Source organism: Mus musculus, chromosome 19, assembly GCF_000001635.26.
Source record: "Mus musculus strain C57BL/6J chromosome 19, GRCm38.p6 C57BL/6J".
NCBI classification, from domain to species: domain Eukaryota; kingdom Metazoa; phylum Chordata; class Mammalia; order Rodentia; family Muridae; genus Mus; species Mus musculus.
In genome coordinates, this window is record NC_000085.6 from 32115226 (window position 1) to 32142247 (window position 27022).

General features: G+C 43.1%; 1 protein-coding gene across 23 annotated transcripts in view; it reads right to left on the reverse strand.

The window, feature by feature from the left end:
* Nucleotides 1-7501: 7501 nt before the first annotated feature.
* The window catches only part of Sgms1 (sphingomyelin synthase 1), a 267159-nt gene continuing 247638 nt past the window's right edge, over nucleotides 7502-27022 (reverse strand). For 13 of the 23 annotated variants that reach the window (XR_001782565.2, XR_001782566.2, XR_003952764.1 and 10 more), the window contains 3 exons: nucleotides 14316-14469; nucleotides 10001-10167; nucleotides 7505-9299 (listed from right to left, as the gene is read on the reverse strand). Coding sequence is in view for 16 of the 23 variants with exons in the window: in XM_011247202.3 (XP_011245504.1) it covers nucleotides 9120-9299; nucleotides 10001-10167; nucleotides 14316-14469 (501 nt within the window). In the remaining 7 variants the exon portion in view is untranslated. Of the gene's footprint in view, nucleotides 9300-10000; nucleotides 10168-14315; nucleotides 14470-27022 lie in introns of all 23 variants that reach the window. The other 10 variants (XM_011247203.3, XM_030250836.1, XM_030250834.1 and 7 more) reach the window with 2 other exon arrangements.

The following is a 27022-nucleotide window of genomic DNA, read 5'->3' on the forward strand; positions in this document are numbered from 1 at the left end:
TTGCAAAATAGGAGCTTCTCTGGCGACAGATGAGAGATACAGTAATCTATGGGTATAGAGATAATTACCTAGGGGCATTTTACTAACACCTTCGTATAGCAGGTAGTAGTCGGTACATGGGCCTCAAAACCAATCAGAAAGTGATCAGTTACATTCACGCCACTGTTGCACTGGTGGGCATATTTTACCAGTCCAGTCATTGCTGACGCTCTCAGGGTTCACAGCTGGATAAGACTGTTGATTGATCTTCTTCTCCGAGAGCATACGTACTATAAAAGCTAGCCAGCAGGGATGAAATGTCCAGGTCAGAACTAGTCTTATTGATTTCTTCTCTGTGACACAAGAATGCAGTATATTCAGGAACAAAGTATGAGTGGCCCATGATGTTCTGGAGGGAAACCAAGGACAGTGGTAATAACCTGTGATGTTTGGGGGCAGGGGTGTATGGAACCCTACTGACCAACAAATTGAAAGAGGCACCTATTCATACTTGGCACTGGAGTTCTTGATGACCTATGGAGCCTAGTAGTAGGGTTACTGTTACCAGTTATAGTATAACTATTTAAATTCTTTTACACACACACACACACACACACACACACACACACACAACACAAACACACTTAAAGAAGTTTCTGTGTTGAGTTTTCCTATGCCTTTTTTATATGTCTTTAGCTTTATCTCTCTCCATACTCCCTCCTCTACTGTAGTAATTATGTCTGGTTCTTCCTTCCAGCCCCATACTCCCAGAAATAAGACTCAGACTCAAATATATTTATAAATACCTTGGCCATAGAGCTATGCTTTTCTATTATTAGGTCATAATTAAATACTCCTGCGCTCAAGTACCATGTGTCTGTCTAATTACATCTTCCGGGGATGCATTCCTGTACCTGGCTCTATCCCAGAATTCTTTCTGCTTCCTGGATGGCCCACCTTCTACTCTACCCTTTCCTATAGGCCATAGGTTTTAAATTGACAGGTGATGCATCCAAACAATACACAAGATATTCTTTCCACACTCTGCCCTGCCCTTCCATTATCTAATGTTTCCTGCTCTGCTATTCTGCTTTCCTCCTTCTAACCATCTATGTTCAATTCCCCATCCCTCACCATCCATCACTATGGCCTCTTACTATGCTCCTCCTGGTACTCCAAATTAAGCGTATAAATTCAAAGCTAGAATCCATACATAAGGGAGAATATGCAGTGTCTTTCTGGGTCTGGGTTTACTACACTTAGATTATTTCAAGCTCCATCCATTTCCCTGAAACTTTCCTGATTTCATTAGAGCTGAATAAAGTTCCAGTGTGTATATGTCTCACATTTTTATGGTCCATGCATCCTTTGATGGACATCTAAGATGCTTCCATTCCTGGCTCTTGTCAATTAGAGCAGCAAGGATCATGGATGAATAGGTGCCTATGCAGTAAGATATAGAGTCCTTTGGTATATGCCCAGGAGTGGTCTAGCTGGACCACACATGTATTTCCAGGTTTAACAGCAACTTCCACACTGATTTCCATAGTGTCTGCAGCAGTTAGTATTCCCACCAGCAGTGAATACGTGTTCGCCTTCCCCAAATCCATGCCTGCATGTTGTCATTAATTTACTTATTTTGATCACATATGTTCTGATTGGGGTACGATGAAATCTCAAGCTAATTTTAATTTGCATTCTCCTGAAGGCTATGGATGTTGAATACTACAAAAAAAAACCCCTCATATATATATATATATATATATATATATATATATATATATATATATATATATATTATATATATATAATACAATAATCTATGGGTATAGAGATAATTACACACACACACACACACACACACACACACACATATATATATATATATATATATATATAGAGAGAGAGAGAGAGAGAGAGAGATGTGTGTGTTGTGTATGATTTGAGAATTCAGTTTAGTTCCATGCCTCAGTTTTTAATTGGATAGTTTAGTTACTTGGTATTTAGGGTTTTTTAATTTTAAATAATCTTTGTGCGTTTGAGTGTTTTGCCTTCATATATGCCTGCATACATGCAGTGACCACAGAGGCCAAAACAGGATGTCCTTGGGACTAGAGTTACAGACTCTAGTACGGACTCTAGACAGGAGTTGTGTCTCTCATGCGTGTGCTGGGAATTGAATCTGGGTCCTCTGGAAGGGCAACCGGTGCTCTTAACTGCTGAGCCCTCTCTTTTAACTATTATGTTTAGTTTTCTTGAGGATTTTTTTTCAAGACATTAATCCTCTGCCACATATAAGTGACGTTTTCCCATTCTGTAGGCTGACTCTTCATTCAAGTGATGGTGTCCTTTGCTTTATAAAAGCTCAGTTTCTGGGACTGAGAGATGGCTTAGTGGTTAAGAGCATCGTCTGCTCTTCCAAAGGTCCTGAGTTCAAATCCCAGCAACTAGATGGTGGCTCACAACCATCCGTAATGAGATCTGGCGCCCTCTTCTGGTATGGCTGAAGACAGCTACAGTGTACCTAGATATAATAATAAATAAATCTAAAAAAAAAAAAAAAAAAAAAAAAAAGCTCTGTTTCATGAGGTCCCAATAAGATAGCTGGGCTTGCATTCTAGGTCCCATATGGGCATCACCAGGTGCACCAGCACATCAAAGGTTCTGGAGACTGATTGCCAAAAAGCCTAGAGAATGGGTGGGTCTTGGTAATAATCTAAATGAATGTCAATTACAAGGTCCTAGAGCAGTTGCTCTCAATCTGAGTCACAACCTATTTGGAGGTTGAGCGACCCTTTCACAGGGGTCGCCTAAAACCATCTGCATAGCAGATACTTCCATTATATTTCAAAGCAGTAGCAAAAAACAAAGTTATGAAGTAACAATGAAAATAATTTTATGATTGTGGCCTCACCATAACGTAATGAACTGCACTAATGGGTCACAGCACTAGGAAGGAGGCGGCGAACCGCTGTCCTAGACTATGACTGGTCTAATTTTCACACCTGTGTCACTTTCTGCTCATGATCTCCTGGACATCTGAGTTGACAGTTGGAACACAAAGTAGACTCTGATAGTTGCTTGCAGTTCTTCAACTATTGTTTAGCAGACAAGTTTGTGGGCTCAGTCATTAACAATACTTTATAGATAACCACTTATTGTCTACAAAAGAAATCACCAGTGTCTCTTTTCTGCAGTGTAAAAGTGTGGGAGTCATCATTCCCATCTTTATAGAGAGAAAATGTTGGATCAAATAGAGAACAACTTTTATTGGACACACCACAAAACAGAAATCACAGGTCCAACTGCCACACCATAATATGTGTGTGTCTAGAATAATGACCAAGTTCTGCCTTCAGGAAGGTAGCTGCAGCAAGCCTGATGAATTGCTGGAGGTGGAATAGAAACCAGTGTCAACATAAGAAACGCTTGGGGCCCTTCATCCTATGCCAGTTCCCTCTAACCTTCCCATCTGACTTAAGGAGACAAAACACTTGAGTGACAAGTGTAGAGTAACGCTTAATATTTACTTGTGAAACTCAAGCTTGGGAACACAGCCCACACCCATTATGAAACTATGAGGAAGCTCAGTCAAGATCAACATCCAAAATAGTAGTATATCAAAAAACTACGGGGCCTCTGGCATCTATAGTTGCAAGTCTTAATTACAATACTGATGAACAAATATATTAAAACTAAATTCCTATTTCCCAACCTAATATGTCTATCAGCAAAGACATTTGCAAAGTTTGCTAAAAGGCATAAATACCCTGAAGACAGAACATACAAATCAAGACTAAGACTGAGAGTCAAGGGCTAGAGAGACAGTTCTATTGTTAAGAGTACTTGATGATCTTACAGAGGTCCTGGGTGCAGTTCCTGGCACTCACATGTTGGCTGACAAGCATCCACAATTCTAGTTACAGGAGATCTGATGCCCTCTGCTCACCTCTAAGGACATTAGGCACTCATGTGGTACGCATACATTTGTTCAGGCAAAATATTCATATACATAAAATAAAAGAATTTTTTTTTTAAAGAAAGAGATTCAAGAAACACACATAGGAATATCTAGAGAACTTTAAGTCTATGGAGGACACAACTGGACAAAGTCAGGCAAGGAAGAGGGGAGTCCTATAAGCAGAAAGGGCCACAGGAAATCATGAGGGTTGTAACACAAAGAGTGTCTGTGATGTGCTGATTAATGGGACAGACACTGCTGAAGACTAAGTAAGCTTGATATTTATGTGAAATGCAAAAGGAAAAAAAAAGAGAGAGAGAATATTCTAAAACCTTACTGAGCTCCAGGTTCAAAATATCACCTAGGTACGTCCTATTCAAACTGCAGACAGCAAAGACAATTTTTAAGGAAGCAAGCAGAAAGACTCAACTATAGAGAAACAAGAATGACAGCAGACCTCTTTTGAGAAGCCATGTAAACAAAATGCGGGCTATAAAAGATCAACACCGTGCAACTTAGGATTCAATATCAGCAAGGTACCCTTTGAAGGTAAAAGGGAAATAGAGCATTCGAAGCCAAAGCTAAAGGAGTTCACCACCAGCTACCCTGATCTGCAAGCTAAGTGAAAATGGAGTGCAGAAACTAGCCAGGCATGGCTGCACACCTTTAATCCCAGCACTCAGAAGGCAGAGGTAGGTGGATCTCTTGAGTTCAAAGTCCAGTCTGGTCTCCAGTTCCAGGACAGCAAGGGCTACACAGAGAAACCCTGTCTCAAAAAAAACCAAAGTCCAAACCAACCAAACAAAACATGAAACAAAAACCTTGTATCTTCATAAAGCACACCAGTACATAAAGATGAACACAGTCTTTGGATTCTTAATTTTCTACTTCTTAATTCTTTTTTTCTTTCTTTTTTTTCTTTTTAAAGATTACTTAATTTATGTTATGTAAGTACACTGTAGCTGTCTTCAGACAACCCAGAAGAGGGCATCAGATCTCATTATGAATGGTTGTGAGCCAAGATGTGGTTGCTGGGATTTGAACTCAGGACCTTTGGAAGAGCAGTCAGTGTTCTTCACCGCTGAACCATCTCTCCAGCCCTACTTCTTAATTCTTAATTGAGCTAAAAGATAACTGCTTGCTTAAGGGGATACTGGTAATGCTCTTGAGTGGTTGTGACCGTTGACTAAGTGAAACAACTCTCAGTGATGCTACCAAGGCATTCTGAGATTTGAAATAATCCTCCTGCCTCAACCTCAAGAGCAGATATCTGGGACTACAAGTACACATTATTATGCTGACAAAATATATATTTTTAAAGGAGGCATTAGCTGGTTTACTGAGATCAAATTTATTTGATGACAAGGGTCACATAAGTTCCTTCTAACCTGTACTCTGAAAGAGCTGACAATAAGCAGAATGCCAAGAGTTCTACTTTCTTTAAGTAAGGTCCCTGACCACAGGGAAAGATAAAGGTTCTTAAGTGATTTGCATAGCATACAAATCTGGAGTGAATTCAAAACCTTGTTGACTTTCTGTATAATGGGGGTGGGTGTCAACTTTCAGTAGCATAAATTCTTGTTTTATGTGGTTCTAAGCCAGCTTGTGAAACATCAAACTGATCAAGCCTGGTATGTGCTTCAGACACAAATAAAACACATGATTTGTAGCAAACTGGTGAAATTCCCTTGCGCCTCCTGTGACACAGGCCATTTTAACAGTCCTGAACTTACTCTGACTCCCATAGGCAGAGGTTTCTCCCACTGCAGAGGTTGCTCCCACATTCAGTATACCTTACAGCACTGCCTGGGACTCCTCTTACTACCTATGTGCCTCTGGTCTTAGTCACTGGCTGGTTTACTCATAAAATGGGGACAGTTGTGGTTAGATGAGGGTTACCAAGATAACACATGTAGCATGCTTAACTCACAAGTAAAATAACTGTAGCAGTTTTCTAGGGATTCAGCTCATCAAACAGGGCAGAAACTGCAGGTGGTTATCCTGTCTTTATCCTGTACTGTTGCCTTCAGGATACAACATTGCTCTTTGTGTTCCTTGGGATTTGCAGCAGGTAGATGCAAATTAAGCCTGTTTGAAGATGAGAAATAGCACGCGCTCTCTCTCATTTGTGTTCCTAGATTTTGTAGTCACATAGAATCATATATGTGTATAAAAATGAAACAACTGTCTAGGGGAACAAACGGCCTTAATAGAGGAAACAGGGGTGTACTGCTCAATAAACAGTATATACTTGTATAAACCACACAAGGTAATTTCCTGGCACATACAAGGCAAATAAACTCCTAAGTATGCATTTTTAACATAATCATTTTAAGTTTCAGCAGGCATAATGGCAGGCATACTCCTTTCTGTTATTTTGGAGGCTGGAGCAAAAGTGTCTTACATGCTTGAAGCCTCCATGAGATACAGTTAGTACAAGGTCAGCATGGGCAACTTCAGGCCCTATAACAAAACAAAAATTACAAGAGAGGCCAGGGAAGGAAGGAGTGGTGTGTACCTGTGACACCAGTGCTTGGAAATTGCGGGGAAGATGGATTAGGAGTTCAAGACCAACCTGGGTTACATGAAACCCTCGTCTTAGAAATGGTGGTGGGTAGGGCAGGGAACAGCTACTGGTGTATTATTTCCAAGGGCCTGGCTCAGGCTTCAACCAGAGCAGTTCTCAACCTGTGCAGGGACATCCTGTGTGTCAGATATTTACGATTCCTATCAGTCGCAAAATTACAATTATGAAGCAGCAACAAAATAATTTTCTGGTGGGGGGTCACCACAGCATGAGGAACTGCATTAAAGCGTTGCAGCATTAAGAACCACTCCTTTACCACAACAAAAACCCTGAGGGTGGGGTAAGAGCCCGTTTCTAACATGTGTTGGTAATTCATATCGATATCCATCCTGCTTCCTTTTCAGTACATAGCATCTGGCTAACACCAACCCCAGGGAGGTGAGGATGGGCCAGGTGGGGCATTTTGATAGGTTTGCTGGAAGACTTCATCACATAGGCCTGGGAGGCACAGTCTCCGAACTCCCCGCTGTCAGGCGCTACTGGCTCCACTCCTGCCTCTCCGGGGCTACCCTTTGACAGACAAGAAGCCACTTCTCTTAAGCCCTTCCTTGCTTTAAATCGAGGATTAGTACCATCTTTATCTGTGAAGAGTTTGCTGAGCCATGAACTGTCCACATGGCGCACTTCAGGTCCTTTCAGACCCTCCCCAGCCCTCCATTGGAAAGGCTACACTGTTTCCATTACAGAGAAAAAGTGAGCGATTTGGTTGAGAACTGGAGAATTCAGTTATTGGCAGAATTCAGTGGTAACAGCTTGGTTTTCACTTATCTGTGGCTCCTTTTACATACTGGAAAACAAAAACATGCAGGGGTGTTTTGATAATTAAAATACATTGTAAAAGTCCTGCATGGAGAGGTAGATGATTAATAAAGACTTGGGCCAAGCAAGCTCTAAAGAGATCCGGGGCTTGGTTTCCTACATTGATTTAACAGCTTCCTGACTTATGTGAAGATGAACACAATATAATAGCCACATACTTTCAGTATAAGTTTTTATTAAAAAGTGCATTTTGATTAATTTATGATTTAGGTAAGTTGTAAGATATCAGTATACTCTCTGGAATAATAACTTTACAAAGATTTAAAACAAACAAAAATTTAAAAGCCTTTTTATTTCCTTCACCATTATTGTTTTACAATACAAATATCACCTTGTGAGTACACACACACACACACACACACACACACACACACTCACTCATACATGAACACGCACACACACTTGTGCATGTGCACACACACAAAAAAACCTACAGAAGGTAATCCTGCTGCACATAAAATACAGAATGGATATTATATTTATATTTATATATATATACTTCTTCGCTCTTAGAAAACTATTTTGTTCTCCACGTTGGCAAGTATAGAGTAGAATACTTCCCCAAACATATGTATGTCAGGAGGAAAACTCAGAATTACATGCAGTTTCTGCACAAATATATTTTAAAGAAATAGATCTTTTTGTTGTTGTTCACCAACAAAACTGTCATGAGAGTATGGATAACTAGTTTATAGCTTTCAAGTTTTAGGTAAGTGATCATTTTCGAAACTCTCTTTAAAAAAAGATATTCATGGCTGTTTTTATTGAGTAGTTAAAACCAAACTACCAAACAGATGGCATAATCTCAGCGGCACCTGGCAGTGCGGCCTGCTCACAATATGTGAATGGGTGCGTACTCTAATTCACACCCTCTATTCTTCAGTTCAAAACAATTTTAAAACCACTAGCAGTCTTCTGATTTAATTTAGCTATAAATGTAAAATTTAGTAGTGTATACATACATTTATATTTTCATGGAATAAATAAAAACATTTAAGATTGCCTACCAACCGACCATACAATCAAGACAAGAAAGGCACTAGAAACATAGACAAATTTCTCTCCCAAGAAGCACTTTTAAATGTTAACTCTCTTTTCTGTGACATGTAAAAATCTTTAAATTTGGTTTTCATAACATCATTTTGAAAAATAAAGTTAGGAAATACTTAGAAAAATCACTTTATAACAGATTTTTTTTTTTGCACTTTTTGATACACCGTCTCTGCTGACTGTATAAAACCCCAGGCGAGCAAACCTCTCTGGACCTATCGTCTTCAGCCGAGCATCAGTGCAATAGGCAGAGAGATTCTAAATCAACTCCCATGCAGACACTTAGGACCCTTCATAGAGACATTTACTAGAAAATGGCTTACAGCCCTGTCTTTGGGGCAAGAGATATGAAAAGTATGTTTTCCCAAGAAAATAACACACTTTATTTCCAGATATGGCTGGAAAGGCCGGAGCTTAGGATACAGAAGCACACGGTGGTGCGGCTGAATGACACAGAGGGACACGGTGGCTGCCTGTTATAGAAGCCCCAAGCTTAACAACAGGAAATGTCTACAGTGCATGATGTGGGAACTTTTCTTTATTGTTGTCCAACGCGGGTCCTTTGGAGAGAAAAAAAAAGATCACAGTGCTGAGCAGGTAACGCAATAGGTTAAGTCAAGGTAACTTGAGAGATAGCAGGGGGAGGTGGTTACTTTATGGCATCTTCTGTCATGGAGTTCTTAGCACTTCGGACTGTTCTTCATTCCCTAGTCGGCAGAGCTGTTATGTGTCGTTTACCAGCCGGCTATATTTAACTTGCCTACTAAGGTGGACTACCGGCCAGGGGAAGGGCCAATGGTAAGATCGAGGTACAATTCCTTGGACATTCTTTTCAAAGTACTGAAATGGCCTGTACCACCACACCCTGGCCAGGAGGTTCATCTGGGAGGCTTCCTTAAGCACCTAGGAAAGCAAAGAACATACACATTTGTTTGTTTGTTTTTCAATCTTACTGTCTTCCCTTTAAAATATTTCCCATGTTAAAATTCAAAGGATCCCAGACTTGCTCCACACCCACCCACACAGCCGGGCTTCACTCTGAGTTCACCACACTATACCCTGGACACGTCAGATTCCAGGAGAGCAAGGGAAACTGAGACGCCCTCAATTTGTACCTACTAAATATCTCAGTCAGCCCTTTCTTCACTCTCCTTGGATCTTAACTTCCTGTGCTCCTATATAATAAATGTATATTTATAAATGTTATAATAATATAACATATATAAATATAATAGATAAAATATATTTAATACCTTAGTTAAACGTAACTATGAAACTAGTGATGGGCCCATCACAACCAAAGGTTAGGAATGCACCGTAAGTGCGGATACCATCTTGGAGATTATTTTTTTCACAGATAGTAAGCACATACGTTTCAGAAGAAAGTGGTATCTGTGTCAATTACATCAGCACTTTACACACTGGCTCCGCAGAGGAATGGTGCTATAAAAGCCAGCACCACCTCAGGTGGTTGTTCCGAAGAAAGAGAAACTGAAAAAGACTCACAGCTTCCCCGTCTTTCCAACACCTCTTACTCCGGCCTCAGCCAGCAGCACCAAGACTGAGACAGGAGAAGTTAAGATGACAGGGAAGGGGCGACTCACTTGCTGATTGGCCATCGTGTGATACCACCAGAAGAGTCTTGTGGTGATGTAGTAGGCCACCACCACGTCCACAGTGTAGTGGTCATGCGCTAAGAGAATACAGAAGATTCCAACGACGCTGAGGAGCCAGCAAATCCAGTGGTACCACCAGAGCCGCCGAGGAGAATCTAGAAGGAGGAAACATGTGCAATAGTCCCGGTCCTAAATACCACTCACCCAATACCACCAATACCACTCACCCACGCCTCCGCCATTCTGGAGGACCGACTATCTTACACCTTTCCTCCAGAAAGCCCATTTTTGTGGGCCAGCAAACTAAAGGACTTTTTGTTTCTCTATAACTTGGGATAGAAGGAAGTGGCTTTTAATGAAATATGACTAGCAGCAGTAATTTATCTAGGGCCATAACTTATTTCATATAAGCAAAAACGTAACATAAAAGGTGACTATGACCAAATATGCACAGGTCACTGCGTTGAGCTCCATCTTTAAAAGATGGTCCCCTGACACTGCGGTGTGTGTATGCATGTCTGCATGAGCATAGACACTGATGTGTGCAGCTGTGTGTATGCCTCACATGTAGGAGCCAGAGCTTGGTGACTGAGCTGCTCTCTCGATCACGCTATGTTATGTACTGAGGAAGGTCTCGACGTGAAACCGCAGCTCACTCACCGAGTCTGCTAGTCTAACTACTCAGCTTGCTGCCGGGACCCCTGTCACCTCCACACCAGCTCTGGAACTACAAGGATGCTGCCATGTCTACCTGGTATTTCTGTGGGTGCTAAGGAGCTAAACACACAGTCTTAGCTTGGTACCTCAGGCACTTTACGCCCTGAGCTCTGGCCCTAGGCTCTGTCCAATGGCCATTAATTAAGTGCAACCTATGGATACACTGAGGTTAGTGTCTTATGTAAATCTAACTCCTACTGTGCCACATATTCCTTTTCTAAATGTATGTTTTTGAGACTATAATTTAGTTTCTCCCTTCTCTTTGCTCCCTCCAAACCCTCCCTCTTATACATCTCTTCCCACTCTGTTTCAGAATTACGGCCTCTTTTCTCACTGATTGTTATTGGATGCATTCATGTGTCTGCATATAACTATACACTCCTAATTATAGCCTGCTGAGTCTATATACAACTTCTTGTATGGCCAATGGTTTGATGCTGGACAATCTGTTTGCTGTGCTCTTCCCTGGAGAGGGATGCCTCTTATGTTTCCATCTTTACTCAGTTGTCTGTAGTTCTTTGTGCAGAGTTGGAACCTCATGGTCTTTTCCCCATCTAGTTTGGCATGTTCCTTGGTCGTCCTTGTTTAGCTCATGTTTGTGCCACAAATGCTTAGGCAGGGACCATGCAGTTATAATCCCTACAGCTACCAGCCTGCTTCCCAGGTTCCATAACTACACACTCATCCGAAAGACGGTGAGATTTGTACTCCACATTCTCAATGCGTAGGGGTCTAGAGCGCGTGGGGTTTCAGACAAAGCTCTGAATGGATCTACTGCCCTGATTTTGGAGAAGAAGGTATTGCCAACTTTTACTGGATTCTCAAGAGATCCAACTGCCATTCATTCACTCGGGCTGGGCGCATCTACCTTTCCCTGGACAGGTCCTACTCAAGATGTCTGAATCAACAAAGGAAGTAAGCAAAGGCGTGCCTCTGTGGGGGGAACCCTTGCCAGAAGGCGAGACAGACAAAGAGTAAGACACTATAACTACAGAGTTGCATATTATATAAAGGTGAAAGTTGTTAAAAGCTGAGGGGATCAGAAGGAAGAGGAGGAAAGAGGTCCCCCCGCCCCTTTGGTTGTTTTTGCAATTTTAAATTGGGTGCTGGGGGCAGAAACTGGCCACTCATATTCATACCTTAACAATACACCAAGAACAGCTACTACACATTTTCTGTGAACCTCACTGCGTATCCATGCACACCACTTATTTTACTTTTTATAGCCTCTTCCTCACTCATGAAATAAAGACTCATTTTAAAGATGAGGAAACAAAGACATATAGAGATTAAACATTTTCCCCACAGTCAGAATTCGGGGAGGGGCCGATAGTTCCAGGATCCCAAATCAGGGTTTTGTGACTCCTGCAAGGTCTCCGCACTGTCCAGTAACATGAAAAACAATTTCAGGTGTGAACCAGTAGGGGGCGAGCACCCTTATTCCCAAGGGCCCTATAGCAACTGACTCCTAAAGTTTCCACTTCCTATGGCTGGTTATGTTGTGGTATAAAGGTCAGATGCCCTGTGGATAGACATTTCTAGAATTCACTGCAGTCGATCACACAGTAAATAAACAGGACATCTCTTCTCCCTCTCTCTCAGGCCCCTGCAGAACATCTCACTTCATAACGGTTCCTTCTGGTTCACGACAGGGTTGGGCAGCCTGCGTCCTCCTGTCTCCTCCGTATTGCCTGTCCTGTGTGTGGTCACCAAGCTCTTCCATGGCCTGCACTTTACCCCAAGGGTGACGGACAGGTCAGGCCACACCTCCTCTGCATACCTGCATCAGAAGCTGAGGACTGTCTCTTGGTCTCTAGCCTGTTCTCTCTAGAACTTCTTGAAAGCTACTTCTCTGAAGGAAAACTCAGCTGACACTGTCCCCTTGTTCCCAACCACTCTAAGTGTCCCCATCTGCCGCAGACAGAAGCCAAGCCTCTGCTTTGTGGCTCGGGCTCTTTCTGACCTGGGCGCTGCTTCCTGTCCATTTTCTTCTTCAGGACTACTCCCAGCTCCCAGCAGACACATTTCAAGAGCTACAATGCTCCTAACTCCATACTGTGGTCTGTGTCCATCCTCTGTGTCCCCCCGGTTGTCTAACACTCTGCCTTACTGAACAGCTTCTAACAGTGAAATTATGAATAACTGAATTTTCCAGGGAAGTAATCTGTTGTTCAATTACAGGGCTGAAATCCTAACAGCAATTAAAATGGATGAACCAGGTTTCATGTCTCAAAACAACCTGAGAGCAGAAAGCAACAGAACATGTTTATATGTGTTGTTTGAATTCAAAATTTTTATTTTATTTTTATATACAAGTTATTTTATTTTTATATTTAATTTTTTTATATATCCAAACCACATGTGGTGGCAGGCTTTGAGGTTTTTAGAAACTCAAATCAGGCCTGGTGGCTCACTAGCTCTTTCCACTGCCCATGTGTTCAAATGTACAACTCTCACCTAACTCTCTGCCACCACATCTGCCTGTGTACCACCCAGCTTCTCACCACAGCTGTAATGGACGAATAAACTTCTGAACTGTAAGCAGCCCCAATTAAACATTTTCCTTCATAAAAGCTTCTGTGGTTATGATGTCTCATCACAGCAATAAACCCCTAATTAAGATAATACACACATATACATGCACACAAACATATATCTATATACATATTTACATATACACAAATATACAAATATATATACTCATATGCATACACATATATGCACATATATATAAGCACTCACATATATGCATATACATGTATGTAACTGTTGGGGTTTTCTTTTATTGTTTATTGTAATGTTAAGTGGGGAGCCCAAGACCTGGGAGTCTGCATGTAGCCTCTGGGACCCTGCCTCCAAGTCAACTCTAATTGGTGAATAAAGATGCTAGCAGTCAATAGCTGGCAGAAGAGAGATAGGTGGGGTTGAGTTTTGGTGGGCCTAGCAGGAGGAAAGAGGAAGGAGGAAGGATTGGCCATGGAAGAAGAAGAACATACAAGAGGGAGAGAGAGAGAGAGACGTCATGGAGTAGGAGTAAAGAAGACGTGGTCATATGGGCTGGCCAATTAGAGCTGAGAGCAGCCCAGATGGAACAATGAAACATAGTAATTGATAATTCAGGGTTATAGTTAGGGAGGCAGATTCTAACAGCATGGAGGGTAGGCAGCTGCCTAGCTATTGTGCTGCCTAAAGCATATTTTAAAAATATAAAGGCTGTGTGTGTGTGTGTGTGTGTGTGTGTGTGTGTGTGTGTCTGTCTGTCTGTCTGTCTTTAATCTGGGAACATAAATGGTCTAAAGCAGATAGAATCCCTCCCACCAGGATTTTTAAAATGTATTTACTATATATAAATGATTCTATTTACATATATGTAAAACCACCCAAACATTATAGCTGACATCCACAGACAAGGTACTTCCTGTCTAGAAGTGTAGCCAAGTGCTTTCCTGGGCGCACAAGGATAAGATAAGGCAGCTGTCCTCGGGCCTCAGTCTGGCTTTAAGGAACTTTGCCCACACTGATTTTCCAAAGGACCCTGGGGCGTGGCAGGTGAGACAATTACAAAGCAAGGTTGCTTTAGACTTACACTCTTTGATAAATAGGTAGGTGAGCGTTAGCATGACCGTGTGGCCACTGTACAGATAGTCGCCACACATGTTGTGCGAGCCTGTGATGGATAAGCCACCTCCAGCAATGAGCTTCATTATTCTCCGCACTTGAGCTTCCCAGTCTCCAAAGAGCTACCAGAAAAAGAGAAAGTGAGAGTCATCGTTAGTTCACCTTGACCGGTGCTATCATCGAGACACAGACAATACAATCCTCATCAGAATGCATGTGGTGAACTTTCTCAACAGCACATTTCAGCGGGTGTCGGGGGTTTGAGATTCTAACCCAGGGCCTTAAGCATGCTAGTCCCTACCGCTAAGCCATGTGCCTCCATCCAACTTGCTTTACCACGATAAACCAGAAAGAATTTGTGGTTGATTTGCCGTAATTTCTTTGGAAAAAGAAAGTGTAAATCCTGAGCGAACATTTATTTACAGATGTGTTTCTGCCCAAAGGATGGCAGTTCTGACTTATTAGCTAACTGGAAGCTGGTGGGTCAAAAGCATAACGATGTACCTTCGGCCCTCTGAAATCACACAGGCAGACCTGGCTAGTTTTCCTTTTAGTAAGAGAAGTTTATAAAGTAATCTAACTGCCTGAGATGCAAGTCTGGGCTGGACACTCGAGTAATAAATGACTTAAATGACTTGCTTAACTTGTATTTGTTCCATCAAAGAAGGCATGCAAATGTTTGTATCTCATGATTGTAGCACCCTTTTGTAGATCCCTTTTATTCAGAGATTTATTTATTTTATGTGCATGGATGTTTTGCTTGCATGTATACATGTGTGCCAAGTGTGTGCCTGGTGCCCCTGGAGGTCAGAAGAGGGTCCCCCGGAACAGCAGTTATGGATGGCTCTAAGTCACCGTGTAGATGCTGGAACATCAAACACTGTAAGAGCCACAAGTGCTCTTAACCATTGGGCTACCTTTCCAGCCCCTGCAGTATCCTTTTACATCCTAGTTGGCCAATTTAATCACCACAATCCCCTTTTCAATATCTAATTGCTAACACCCCAGCTTTGGAAAATGCATGTTTCATTATAATTTAAAAAAAAAAAAGCAATTAGGATTTCTATTTTGGAAGAGCAAGCTGCCAGACCACACAGAGGATATGACCATCCCATTCCGATTCAAAGAGACCTTAAAATGCTCAGCACAACAGAAGGAAGTAGACTACACTGAAAGATCCCATGTTGTAGTACATCAGAACTGAGTACTGCCACATCGAAGTCCTCAGATTATAGTGAGCTTTAGATGAAAGACCTACATGCATATGACGCTTAGAGAGCACTCTAGAAAAAAAGATTGCTTCAAGGGTGGAAGGTGGGGTGGGGCTCCAAGATTTTAAGCAGTATGATTTCCAGTGTAGGTTTTAGACCTAGCCGTGTAACTAAACCTTCTTTTATATACATAAGACTTTAGACTGTTTGCCATGTCTATATTCTTCTCCAGGACCTGCAGAGGATGCATTCTACAAACAAATTAATAAGTAAAGAGAAAGATAGAACCAGGCCTTTCTAGAATGGCAACAATGAAAGAGCGGCAGTGCTATGTGGCTCTAACATTGAGTCACAAAGTGCCCAGCCCATATGCTTTACAGAGGTCTTCGGGGGCATGAGACTCACGGGCTGGCCATGACACTGGACTAGAAAGCAGAAGCCGAGGATGGGTAAATATATAGAAAACTACTAAAGAAAACACAAGGCAAAAACTGGCTCCGTGGGAAACAAACAGTACAGTAATTATAGGAAAGGGACACAGCTTAAGGGTGAAGAGTGTTTACAGAGCTGTAACTGGGTAAGTGCTGTCTTCTGAGTTACAGAGGACACACAACCACAGAGGGAAGACAGGACAAGATGCTCTGTGCCCCGGGGATGGCAGGGTGAAGGAAGGAAAAGGTACAGAGGACAGGAAATTCTCACGTTCCACAGCAGGAAATTAATAACAGAGAACATCAGAGCTCAAGGGCATTCTGGGCTAGTTTAAAGCCAGCCTACCATGAACCTCTGTCCCCTCAAACCAAAAATTATAGCCAGATGAGGTAATCACCTATAGCTGCCTGGTATCTGAGCACTTGGGAGCCTGAGATGACTGTGCAGGAAAAAAAAAACAAACAAATAAACAAACAACAAGAATTACAGAAAAGAAATTATATTGCCATATCACTAGTAAAAGAGGAAAATAGGAAGAAAGAGCTACACATGTGGTGAGATCTCGTTAAGAGTGAAAAAGAAATAGGAAAAGGAGCCCAGATGGGGCCGGGGTCAAGAGACGTGGAGAACATCGATAGTGATGAGGGGCTCCTGTGTACAGTGTGAGGAGGGGATTGGTGCACAGTGATGGGGGAGGGGACCCGGTGCACAGTGATGAGGGGATTGGTGTACAGTGTGAGGAGGGGATTGGTGCAGTGTGGGGGAGGGGGCCCGGTGCACAGTGTGGGGGAGGGGACCCGGTGCACAGTGTGGGGGAGGGGACCCGGTGCACAGTGATGAGGGCATCCCGTGTATAGTGATGAGGGGATTGGTGTACAGTGTGAGGAGGGGATTGGTGCACAGCGTAGGGGAGGGGGCCCCGTGCACAGTGATGGGGGAGGGGGCCCGGTGCACAGTGATGGGGGAGGGGACCCGGTGCACAGTGATGAGGGGATTGGTGTACAGTGTGAGGAGGGGATTGGTGCAGTGTGGGGGAGGGGGCCCGGTGCACAGTGTGGGGGAGGGGACCCGGTGCACAGTGTGGGGGAGGGGACCCGGTGCACAGTGATGAGGGCATCCCGTGTATAGTGATGAGGGGGATTCTGTATAGAGTGCTGAAGGATTCCTGTCTATAGGGAATCTGCTGTAGGCTTAAGCTAATGTGTATCTGTATATTTTTGTACAGTTTTACAATGTATTTTAAGGTAAGTAACCTTACAAAAGAATATTAATATCAAAACTTTATAAAGAGTTACAGTGTCAACTTATTACAGAGGGTAAACAGTTTTTATAAATGCACAGCCTATCTGTGCAGTGTCTGTTAGGCCTACAGCAGCACACAGTCATGTTCCAGGACTTCACACTCATTCCGTGGCCCTCCCAGAGCAACCTATAGGCCAGCAAGTGCCATTCATGGTGACTGTCCTAAGCCCCATTATAGTTGGTACTGTATCCTTTTAGGATTAGACGTATACATACTGCAATCAGGTTACACTGGCCTTGAATGGTCAAAGCTGTCTCGTGCTATGAGCCTAGTTTTGTAGCACAGAAGGAATCTCAGGGCTATGGAGTTTGCATAAGAATCAATCAGCCTGGTGACATACACCAAAACGTACCCTTGTCACTAAACAATGCACGGCCACATTATTAGCAGAGCACTGTGCCAACCACCATGCCCAGAGTTTGATTAAACCAAGCCCTGAATTCATACGGAATAACTCTTCCTGCAGAAGCCCAAGCAGCTCACAGGAGCATGAGCACACTGTTAGTGTCATATTCCTGTGCTACTCAGATCTGCCAAGGATCCCGTATAAAGATTTAAGGAACCTATTTATGGGATCTACCTACTCTGGCAAATTACAGTGTATGGTTCCTAAACAACAGTCTTCCTCCAAAACAGAAAATTCTTTATTGAGCACATGTCCCTGAAAACTCCTTAAAGACCCAAACCAACAGCGGGGCAGGTAAGGGGCCACCCAGCAGGGACAGAAACAGATGAGAAGACCTCATCATCATGCCTGGAGCAGCCCGCCACCAAGAAATCCACGCGCTTGAAGATCTCCCCCAGCCAACTCCCCAAATGCCTGTGAAGCAAGCCATTCCCTGAGGTTGATGGACAGGCTGCTGTCCAAAACCAAGAAGAGATATTTACAAATTAATAGGAAGACATGAAAGGTTCTTTAGGCCCCAGTGGGAAATAAAACAACCGGAAGGGTAGATCCCTCTAGATTCCTCGGCGGGAGGAGCTGCTCAAAGCTGCTGATTCTTTCCCCTTGCTTTGTTTCACTGGCTCCTCGTCATGGTGGGGTGGTGTTACAGAATAAAGGACCATGTGTTCTTTACAGAGATTCTAAAGTTTTAACAGATTTTCCCATCAACTGTCTCATCACATCATCTGAAGCCTGTTCACTGGCTAATAATGATGTTATGTTGTCCATCTGGCAGAAGAGGAAGTAAACAGAGGCTGCCGACTGGTCCCAAGGATGCACACACTGACTGGGGATCAGAACTAAGGGATCTCTCTACCTAGGAGATGTTATGGCTGTAAACACCTTCAGAAACAGCAAGGGGCAGCCTTTCCAGGTTCACACTTCGCTACTATTCTAATAAAATTTCATCCATTTTACCTTTCCTATGCATTTTAAAATCTCAATTTGGTTCATGCTCTCCTGCTTTATATGATGCTATACTGGTCTCTAAGAGATTTTACTAGTGTGTGAGACAGGTTTTCATCATGTGGTCCAGACTAGCCTGAAACTCATGACCTGCCTAGTGTTGGGTTTACAGGTATGCACCATCATCTGGCTCACAAATATACTTTGTTTCTATAATTGCGTGTATGGGTGGGGTGGCTGTGCATGGGTGTGCTGTGGTACCCACATGGAGGCTGGACAACAGCTTTGCAGAGCTGAGCCTTTCCTTCCACCTTCCCACTGCTCTGACGACTGAACACAGGTAGATGACAAATGCTTTTATGTGTTAAACCATCTCACGGGCTCCCCAGACACACCAGGATCAACAGTGAACACAAATCTACCTCAGACTTTATTTTAGATACTTTAAGCCTGGTGATGGTGGTGGTGGTGGTGGTGGTGGTGGTGCACACCTCTGGGCCCAGCACTCAGAGAGGCAGGTGGGGATTATCTAAGTCCAGGGTCAGCCTGGTCTACAGAGAAAGTTCCAAGACATCCAGGGCTATCCAGAGACACTTGGTCTGGAAACTCTCTGCCCCCACAAACCACTTTATTTAATATTCATATGTGCATATAATGTGTTTAGATCCATTCTTTCCTCTCTACTCCCTTCTTTTCCCTAAGAATGTCATGAGTCCAACATCAGTTTTTAAGTTAACCAAGCAGGAATCATTTCTTCAACTCTAGCCTTGGGTACTAGTTGTTTTCAAAGTAATTGCTGATATTACAGAAATTGAAGACAACGTCACTACTAACAAGTAAGGCAGTTTGTGACAGGGTCTCAGGCTCAAAGGCTATAAACTGACATGGCTCTCCTTGAATCAGCAGCCCTGAGGGATGCTCATTTGTGACCATCTCCTGATCACTCAAGAGACACTTTTGGACTCTCCCAGCCCTGAAGAGACAGGCTTTCCCTCTACAAACACACTCCACCCACCACGACTTAGCAGCAGGAAAGGCTTCGCTGGACTGTCTCTTCCTACTACATGGCTTCTAAGAGTTCTAATTCCACTTGGCTGTGGAGGGTTTGGCCCTTCCCCATTCTCAAACATTTGCATCAGTTCCTCCATTGAGCAGGCTTCTGGGTGAGTGGAGGTCTCTAAGCAACATCAGCAACAAAACACTCATCTGCCACTAGCCTCCTGTCCCCCCAGCCAAAAACATTATTTTTTTCACATCCTTTAATAAGGACAGTATCCAAAGGCCTCATAAAAACCTTAAATATAGATCAGCTATTACCTACACTCCAGTGTTTAAAGCAATATGTCCCTTTACCAAAATGACATTGCTCTAAGTTCGGGGGTGGGAGTGTTCAAGTCCTCTAATCAACCTAGTTAGTGAGTGGAGGTTACCAAAAATGTATTCATGCTTTTATTTTAAAATGTTTTATATGGAAAGAACAGTGGAATGAATAAGAAAGCCCTTCATTTTGGCTTATCAACTGTAACTATTTTATCAAAATACCTCACTCCAAAGTCCAAAATAAGAAGTTCTCTCCTGTAATCAGGCTCATGAAATCTGCAATGATTCAACCCCAATCACACTTCATAGTCTCTGTCTGAGCCCTCAACAGCCCCAACAATATCTCCATCTCCCTTTCCCGGCTGATTCAGGATCAGCTCAGAGGCCAGAGCTGAGGTGGCCTGGCATGCTCAGCTGTCGGCATCCACTAGAGTTCTTCTGTGTGGTTTTCTTCTGTGATATTCACACCTTCAGGTTCATCTCCCTCCTCGGTTCCTCTCCGAATGCTGCAGTCTGCTTAAGTTCAAATTAAATGCTGTTGGCGGAACAAACACAACGGCTGTGGTCTCCACCCCATGCACCTGCGAAGAAGCCCTGGTGCCATTTGTCCAGCTACTGGTGTGACCACCCCGGCCATTGCAATGCTTGCCAGACTTCTCTACTAAATATGTTATCTTTGCCCCTTTATAGTTAATAAGAAATGTGAATTTAAAAAGCTGTATAAGTGTTATTGGCCTTAACCTTCACCTAATAGCTTCAGTACATACCCATTATAGATTATGATTTTTGAATTATTTCCTCAAAGGCTACCAAATAGTCATCTATTTCTTTTACATTTATTAATTTTCCTAAGTCGCCTCTGACATTATATAAAGCCCCTTTTGATTTTTTACAGTCTGATATCGTCATGCTCAAACTGTCTTAAGCATAACCACTGAGGACTGAGAGGACAGCTCAGGGAGAAGAGGAGCAGGTGACAGGCCCGGGGCTCGAACCTCAGCACTGCCAAAGCAAGAAACAAAGCTTCGCAAAATGACACAGCCAGAGGGAGAGCTCCCAAGCATGACAGCCTGGTGTTTTAGAGTGCTCATGGGTGGCCTCTCGTGTCCAGGTAGCTTGAGACATTCCCCATGGTGAAAATGTCACTGCCCACCTTCTTGCACCCTGAGCCAGTGGGTAAAGTCTCCTCTGCGGCTGTCTGGAGCTCCCTGGTTAATGCCTATAGTCTCCATGGTGTATGACTCCTAATATCTGTAAGACTTTTCTTGCCTTTCCAGTGTCTCCCTTAACACAGGGCCTGGCTTGGACATCCCTCACCTCTAGTTCACACGACCATGAACAAGCATTACCTACTACAGATGTGTGGCCAGATAGATATCCTGTCTCTGCTCCCTAGCTACTCTGAAACACTGGGCAGAGCCACCTGCCTCTGAACTTAATGCAGTTCCTCCAGTCACTGTTTTGAGAACTAAATGAGGACAAGACATTGTGGACCACGGGTGGACATCAAAAAAGGATAACACAACTTAGCACCAACCAAAGCCTATATCCCTCTCACCCAAACATCCCACTGCATTACTGGGTAAATGTATTTTTAAAAAACAACTGTCAGTCCATCAAAACCTCCTACTAAAACCTTTCCTGACTTTCTATGGTTTGGAAATCCAAACTCATTAGAAGGGTTCAAGGCCCTTTAAATCTGCCCACAGCCTGCCTGCTACATCTCAGGCCACTGGGACCAGACGACCAGACCCCTGTGTTCCCTCAACCTCAAGTTATTCTAAATTCCCTTGCATGGTCCCCTTATACCAATGTTCTCGCTGCTTCCACTTGGCAGACTCTGACTTGTTCCTCTGAGCCTTGGCTCAGACACACCTCTAGCTGCATGCACGCCCAGCACAGTGGCTGCTTTTCTGTGCTTCCATGGCAACCAGAACCCCCATATCCATACAGGAAGGAATGACTAAGCCAGGGAGTGACCTGTTAGATCACACAGGACCCTTAGCTCTGGAGGCCCAGGGAGTGAGGGGGGGATGGACAGGACACTTACTATGTACATTTGTGACCTTAATATTCCACACTATATCTACCCATGACAGGTTCTCCAGAGATGTTTGCTTGGAAAAATAATCTCTTCTAATCAACTGAAATCATATCAACAATTCTGCATTTTCTTGCAATCTGAGCAAGTGACGACACTTCCTCAGTAAGGAAACTGGAGCTGCCAAGGAGCTATAAAATGATGCAAAGTGCACTTGTCAAATACAACTTTTAACCAAAGTGATAAATGTACAGATAGTAGAGTTGGACTTGTGAGAAAAACAGCCATAAAGGACTATTGTATTGAAATATGAATTTTAAAAATTTCTCTTTAGTACATACTTTCAGTATGTCTGCCATAAAATTTATTTACAATAAAAGTAATTTTTAAAAGACAAATTTTTACTACATTGCTGTCACTGTTGCTCCTAAAAGTGAAAAGAGAGAATAGCAACAGAGAGAAAAGAGAAACAGAAAAAAAGTGAAAACAAAAAAGGAAAATTATACTGACAAGAAATAGGAGTAGAGAGAAGATTGCGCAAAAGCGAGCACGTCCCCATGCCTCATGTGACTTAACTCGGTGACACCAAATTACCTATGCAATGGAATCAGCTCTTTCTGAAGTCCACAGAAGGCTGCCAAGGGCTAATCAGACTACCAAAGCTCCGCATGATTGAACTCTGTGATACCAAATTACTTTTGTATTGGAACCAGCTCTTTCCTCACAAGGTCGCTAAAGGCTCATCAGACGACCAAAGTGTGTCAGTGTGGGAGGCTTGTGAGATATGCCAACTGCCACCTCTGAACAGGTATAACTACAATTGCCATTGCCAAGAAGCAGAGTCTGCTGCCTTGCAAGGATGGACTTGTCCAAGGCAGGGGGTCCATGAGGCCAACATCTAAGGGAAATCAGCAGCAAGACCAGGGGGCTTTGATGCCTGAAATCTCACTCTGAGACAAGGGGAGAGCAGCAGACACACAAACTGTGAAGGTCTTCCCAAAGCTGCCCCACTCAACAAGAAGCATCAGATGGTACCAAACACGAACAAGGTCCCTGTCTGACGGGGACCCGTTGGTTGGCGGTCGGAATAAAATTCAAATGAAATTCTTCTGCCAAATGCCCTGGCTGAGGTGTCATCTCCGTTTTGATATCTAAGGTCAGCACAGAAACCACAATAGAATCAGCGTGTGGCTTAGGTTAAGGCTTAGTAGTCAGCACCAGCTCAACTTGCCCAAAAGTTATCATGGGGCACATCTGGGGAGTGCACATCTGGGGAGTGCACATCTGGGGAGTGCACATCTGGGGAGTGAGCACAACAGGGTGCTTTGTTTTTTCTATGAGTTAAAAAAAAAAAAACAACCCAACCCCCCAACCACAAACCACAAACTGACCTAAAATCAAAGATTATCATCTGTTACTATATTGTTTTTTTGTTTTTTGTTTAAAGTAAATCCTAAGCAGCTGTGATAGGAAGAGGAAGGTGGGGGAGACCCGCATAAGCTCTTGTTGAAAAGCTGTGTTAACAGGGCTGGCAGCTTCCAGCATCAGCCCGGCACACAACCCCCGCATGGGTAGAGGAAGGTGCTTCGGTCATTTTTAATTCAGGAAGTAAGCAGATCCACTTCCCTTCCCTCCGTGTTCCCAGTGTCTTATCACGGTTGCAGCAACATCTGACAGGAGGCCTGCTCTACTTGCCGACCCACTGTCTCATGACTGAGGCTAAAGCTCGAACACTCCCCTGAGAGCGACTTCTACCATGCCCGTTGTCCATTCGCTGCAACAATTTTCTGATAAGCTGTCCGTTTTCAAGCCTGATGCTGAGGAAAGTATCAGGTGACTAGTATAGGGGTGAGTGTGGAACCCCATTCCCCACGGTGGAACCAGGTTTAAGTTCCTCACTCAGCGGAGCTCTGACATAAAGCTTAGCTGACTTCCATTAAGTTTAGTAGTAAGTGAGACTTTAAGGGAACCTACTAATATCAGGCCTGAAGAGACCTCAGATCCTGAATATCCAGGTCGTGCTATAAGCACTAAGTATTCTATGTCTGTGGACTTTGCATCTATATTACAGGTTTTACCATCACTCAGAACATGATAAATCCTAGCCCTGGTTTTCAACTTGAGACTTACAAACCTGGCCATCAGAAATATCACCACTTGGCTGTCTCCCATGAACATGTATTCTTCCCAAAGTCACTATCCCCTTTTTCTTCTCACTTACAAGTATTCTAGTGGTAAACGCAGTCACTGAAGTCCTTCTCTGTCTTTCCTGTCTAATTACTGCCATCTGACCTCATAAACAAACACTGCTCCTAGCTGTCTGGTGTTTCCTTCCCATCCTCAGGGTTAGTGACTTATCTTGATCCTTTTATGGTACCATTCCAAAATTTCATTCCATCAGGTATGAGCCTGAACCAGGCAAGTTTTAGGGTGCTTTCAATGGAGTGCATCTCTACTGGCTCATCCCGTGTACCTGAGCTCCTAAAACATAGAGCTGCTTAGTGCAGACTGTCCAGTTCTCAGTGGAAGAACATGACAGTACCACGCCCACTTTGGTCTTCGAGGCTGATGGCAGTTTGGTGGTGAAGAGGCCTTTGACAACAAGTGACCTTCAATGAGGCTATTTCTGATTCTGATTCCCTTCCCCTAGTGACTAAAATGGGCAGGGCTAGTCTCTGAGACCTCTGAGTGCCATCCCTCTCTCCTTTTGGATACTGGCCCATACCGGATCATTCCATCATCTGGCAGAACACTGATTCCCAGACTTGATCTGCCACCCGAGGGTTCTATCGAGCTCTTCTATCTAGATTCAGACAGCGTTATGTTCTCTCCATGAAGAATTCCTGCCAAACTTGCTAAAACCAAACCTTATCAAGTATTCAAAGACAACTTCCTGTTGACAGAAAGTATGGAGGAGGGAGAGCAACAAGTGAGCTGACATCACAAGAAACTGGTGAATGTGGGTGGCATCAGGACCAAGGGTCTGCACTCTATATTTCACTGCCATGAGGAGAAAGAGTCTGACAGACAGACAAAGCAACTGTCACGTAAAGAGTCTGGATCCTAATGAATGCAAACAGACCATCAAAAATGCCTTCAAGACAAGTGGACTAATTCCACGAACTGATAACTGCCAATATCAAAGGAATATTAATTCTGTTGACTACCAAGAGTATAATGCAATAAAATGCCCAGTGTTCCAGTGCATGCTACATCTGTGGTGATATAGACACTTCCAAAAAAAAGGTAGACGAACCAACAATAACAAGTTGTAACAGGAAGTGAATCTGAGTGTTGAGTATAACAGATGTCCTTACACTCGTCTCTCTACACTAAATGCACTGGAAAATTCCAGAACAAAATAAAAAGTTGTATTCCCTGGGCTAAATCTTGCATTAAAAAAATAAATAAATAAAAGCTATGTTCTAAATTCTTTTTTCTTAATCTACAAAATAAGTCAGTCTGAGTTTTAACTACTGTTCACAAAGGTGTGCTAAGATACCTTCGACTGTTCATTTTTAAGATGCTGAGTTCTAGAAGGAAGATTGCCGAAGAATCACTGCACGAGTTTGGAGTTTTGGCCAACACCTGGGTGACACATGTGAGTTAGTTTACATGCCGTGCCTGTGATCTCTGCCTCTACCAACAAAACCTGAGAGCTATTCTTAGCCATGGACTGTGGTTAGGTACACCGGTGACTCTGGCTCACCTCTCTGGACTCGAAGGGCTGAGTAGAGATGCAGACACCCTCACAAAGGCACAGCACTAGAACCAGGGAGGGGAAAGCAGTCCCTGGATGGGGGACTTACCTTCAGAATCCACATCTTTCTACTTCTTTGCAGCAACTTTACCAATATACAGATTCTTTTAAGAACTGAACTGCAGAGCCGGGCGTGGTGGCGCACGCCTTTAATCCCAGCACTCAAGAGGCAGAGGCAGGTGGATTTCTGAGTTCGAGGCCAGCCTCGTCTACAAAGTGAGTTCCAGGACAGCCAGGGCTATACAGAGAAACCCTGTCTCAAAAGCCAGAAAAAAAAAAAAAAAAAAAAAACCAAACAAACAAAAACAAAACAGAAAAACCCAAACAAACAAAACAAAAGGAACTGAACTGCAGCTCAGTGGTGCTGGTGACCACATTTAATCCCAGCACTCAGGAGGCAGAAACAGGCAGATTTCTGTGAGTTTGAGGCCAGCCTGGTCTATTTCCAGGACAGCCAGGAAAAAGAAACTCTGTCTTAGGGGGAAAAAAAAAAAAAGCAAACAAACAGTTCAACTGCACTTAGGTGTGTATCACAATTGTCATGTTTACAGTATAGAACATTTTGTTTATCAACCAGACTCTTAACAAGAGTGGCTAGACTCTCAATAGTACAGTATTTCCAACTATTAAATAAATAAAGAATGAATTCTACAATCTGGGCAGGGCAAGCTGGTTTTGGGAAGCTTTTACAAAGGATAAAACCAGGATGTGAGGCTGGCTTCCTGGGAAGGACTGAGGAACAGCACGAGAAGGTTCAGAGAAGAAGGGCTGATGACAAGGCTCTGTGCTTGGGACATCCACTCTCCAGAGTTCAGTGAACCTTGGACAGAGTCAGGAAAGTACCCAGCCACCTCTGTGAGAACGTCCGCTAAGTTTGGGAAGAGAGAAGATTCGCAGGGAAACTAAAGGATCCCGAAGTCCCTATCATAAAGACTCCAATAAAAAAACCTCCAGAGTGAGCGTTGAAGTCCCCTCTGTAAAGCGCCTCCGACAGGATGACCCTTTGGCAGGAAGAGACTTAAAAGGGAAGAAACCAGAAGTTCCTGGCTATCTCAGCACATGATTTAATGAAGATAAATGATCTCAAAGTATTTTTTTATTTTGTATATATAATATACATTAAATATATTAAGTCTATGTTTTATATTCTTATATTTAATATATACACATATATATTAAAATCAAGAAATCAAGGCAAGAACTTAGCTTTTTTTCCTGATTGCACTACTAAAGAGGTTTAATGCGTTAAAGAATTAA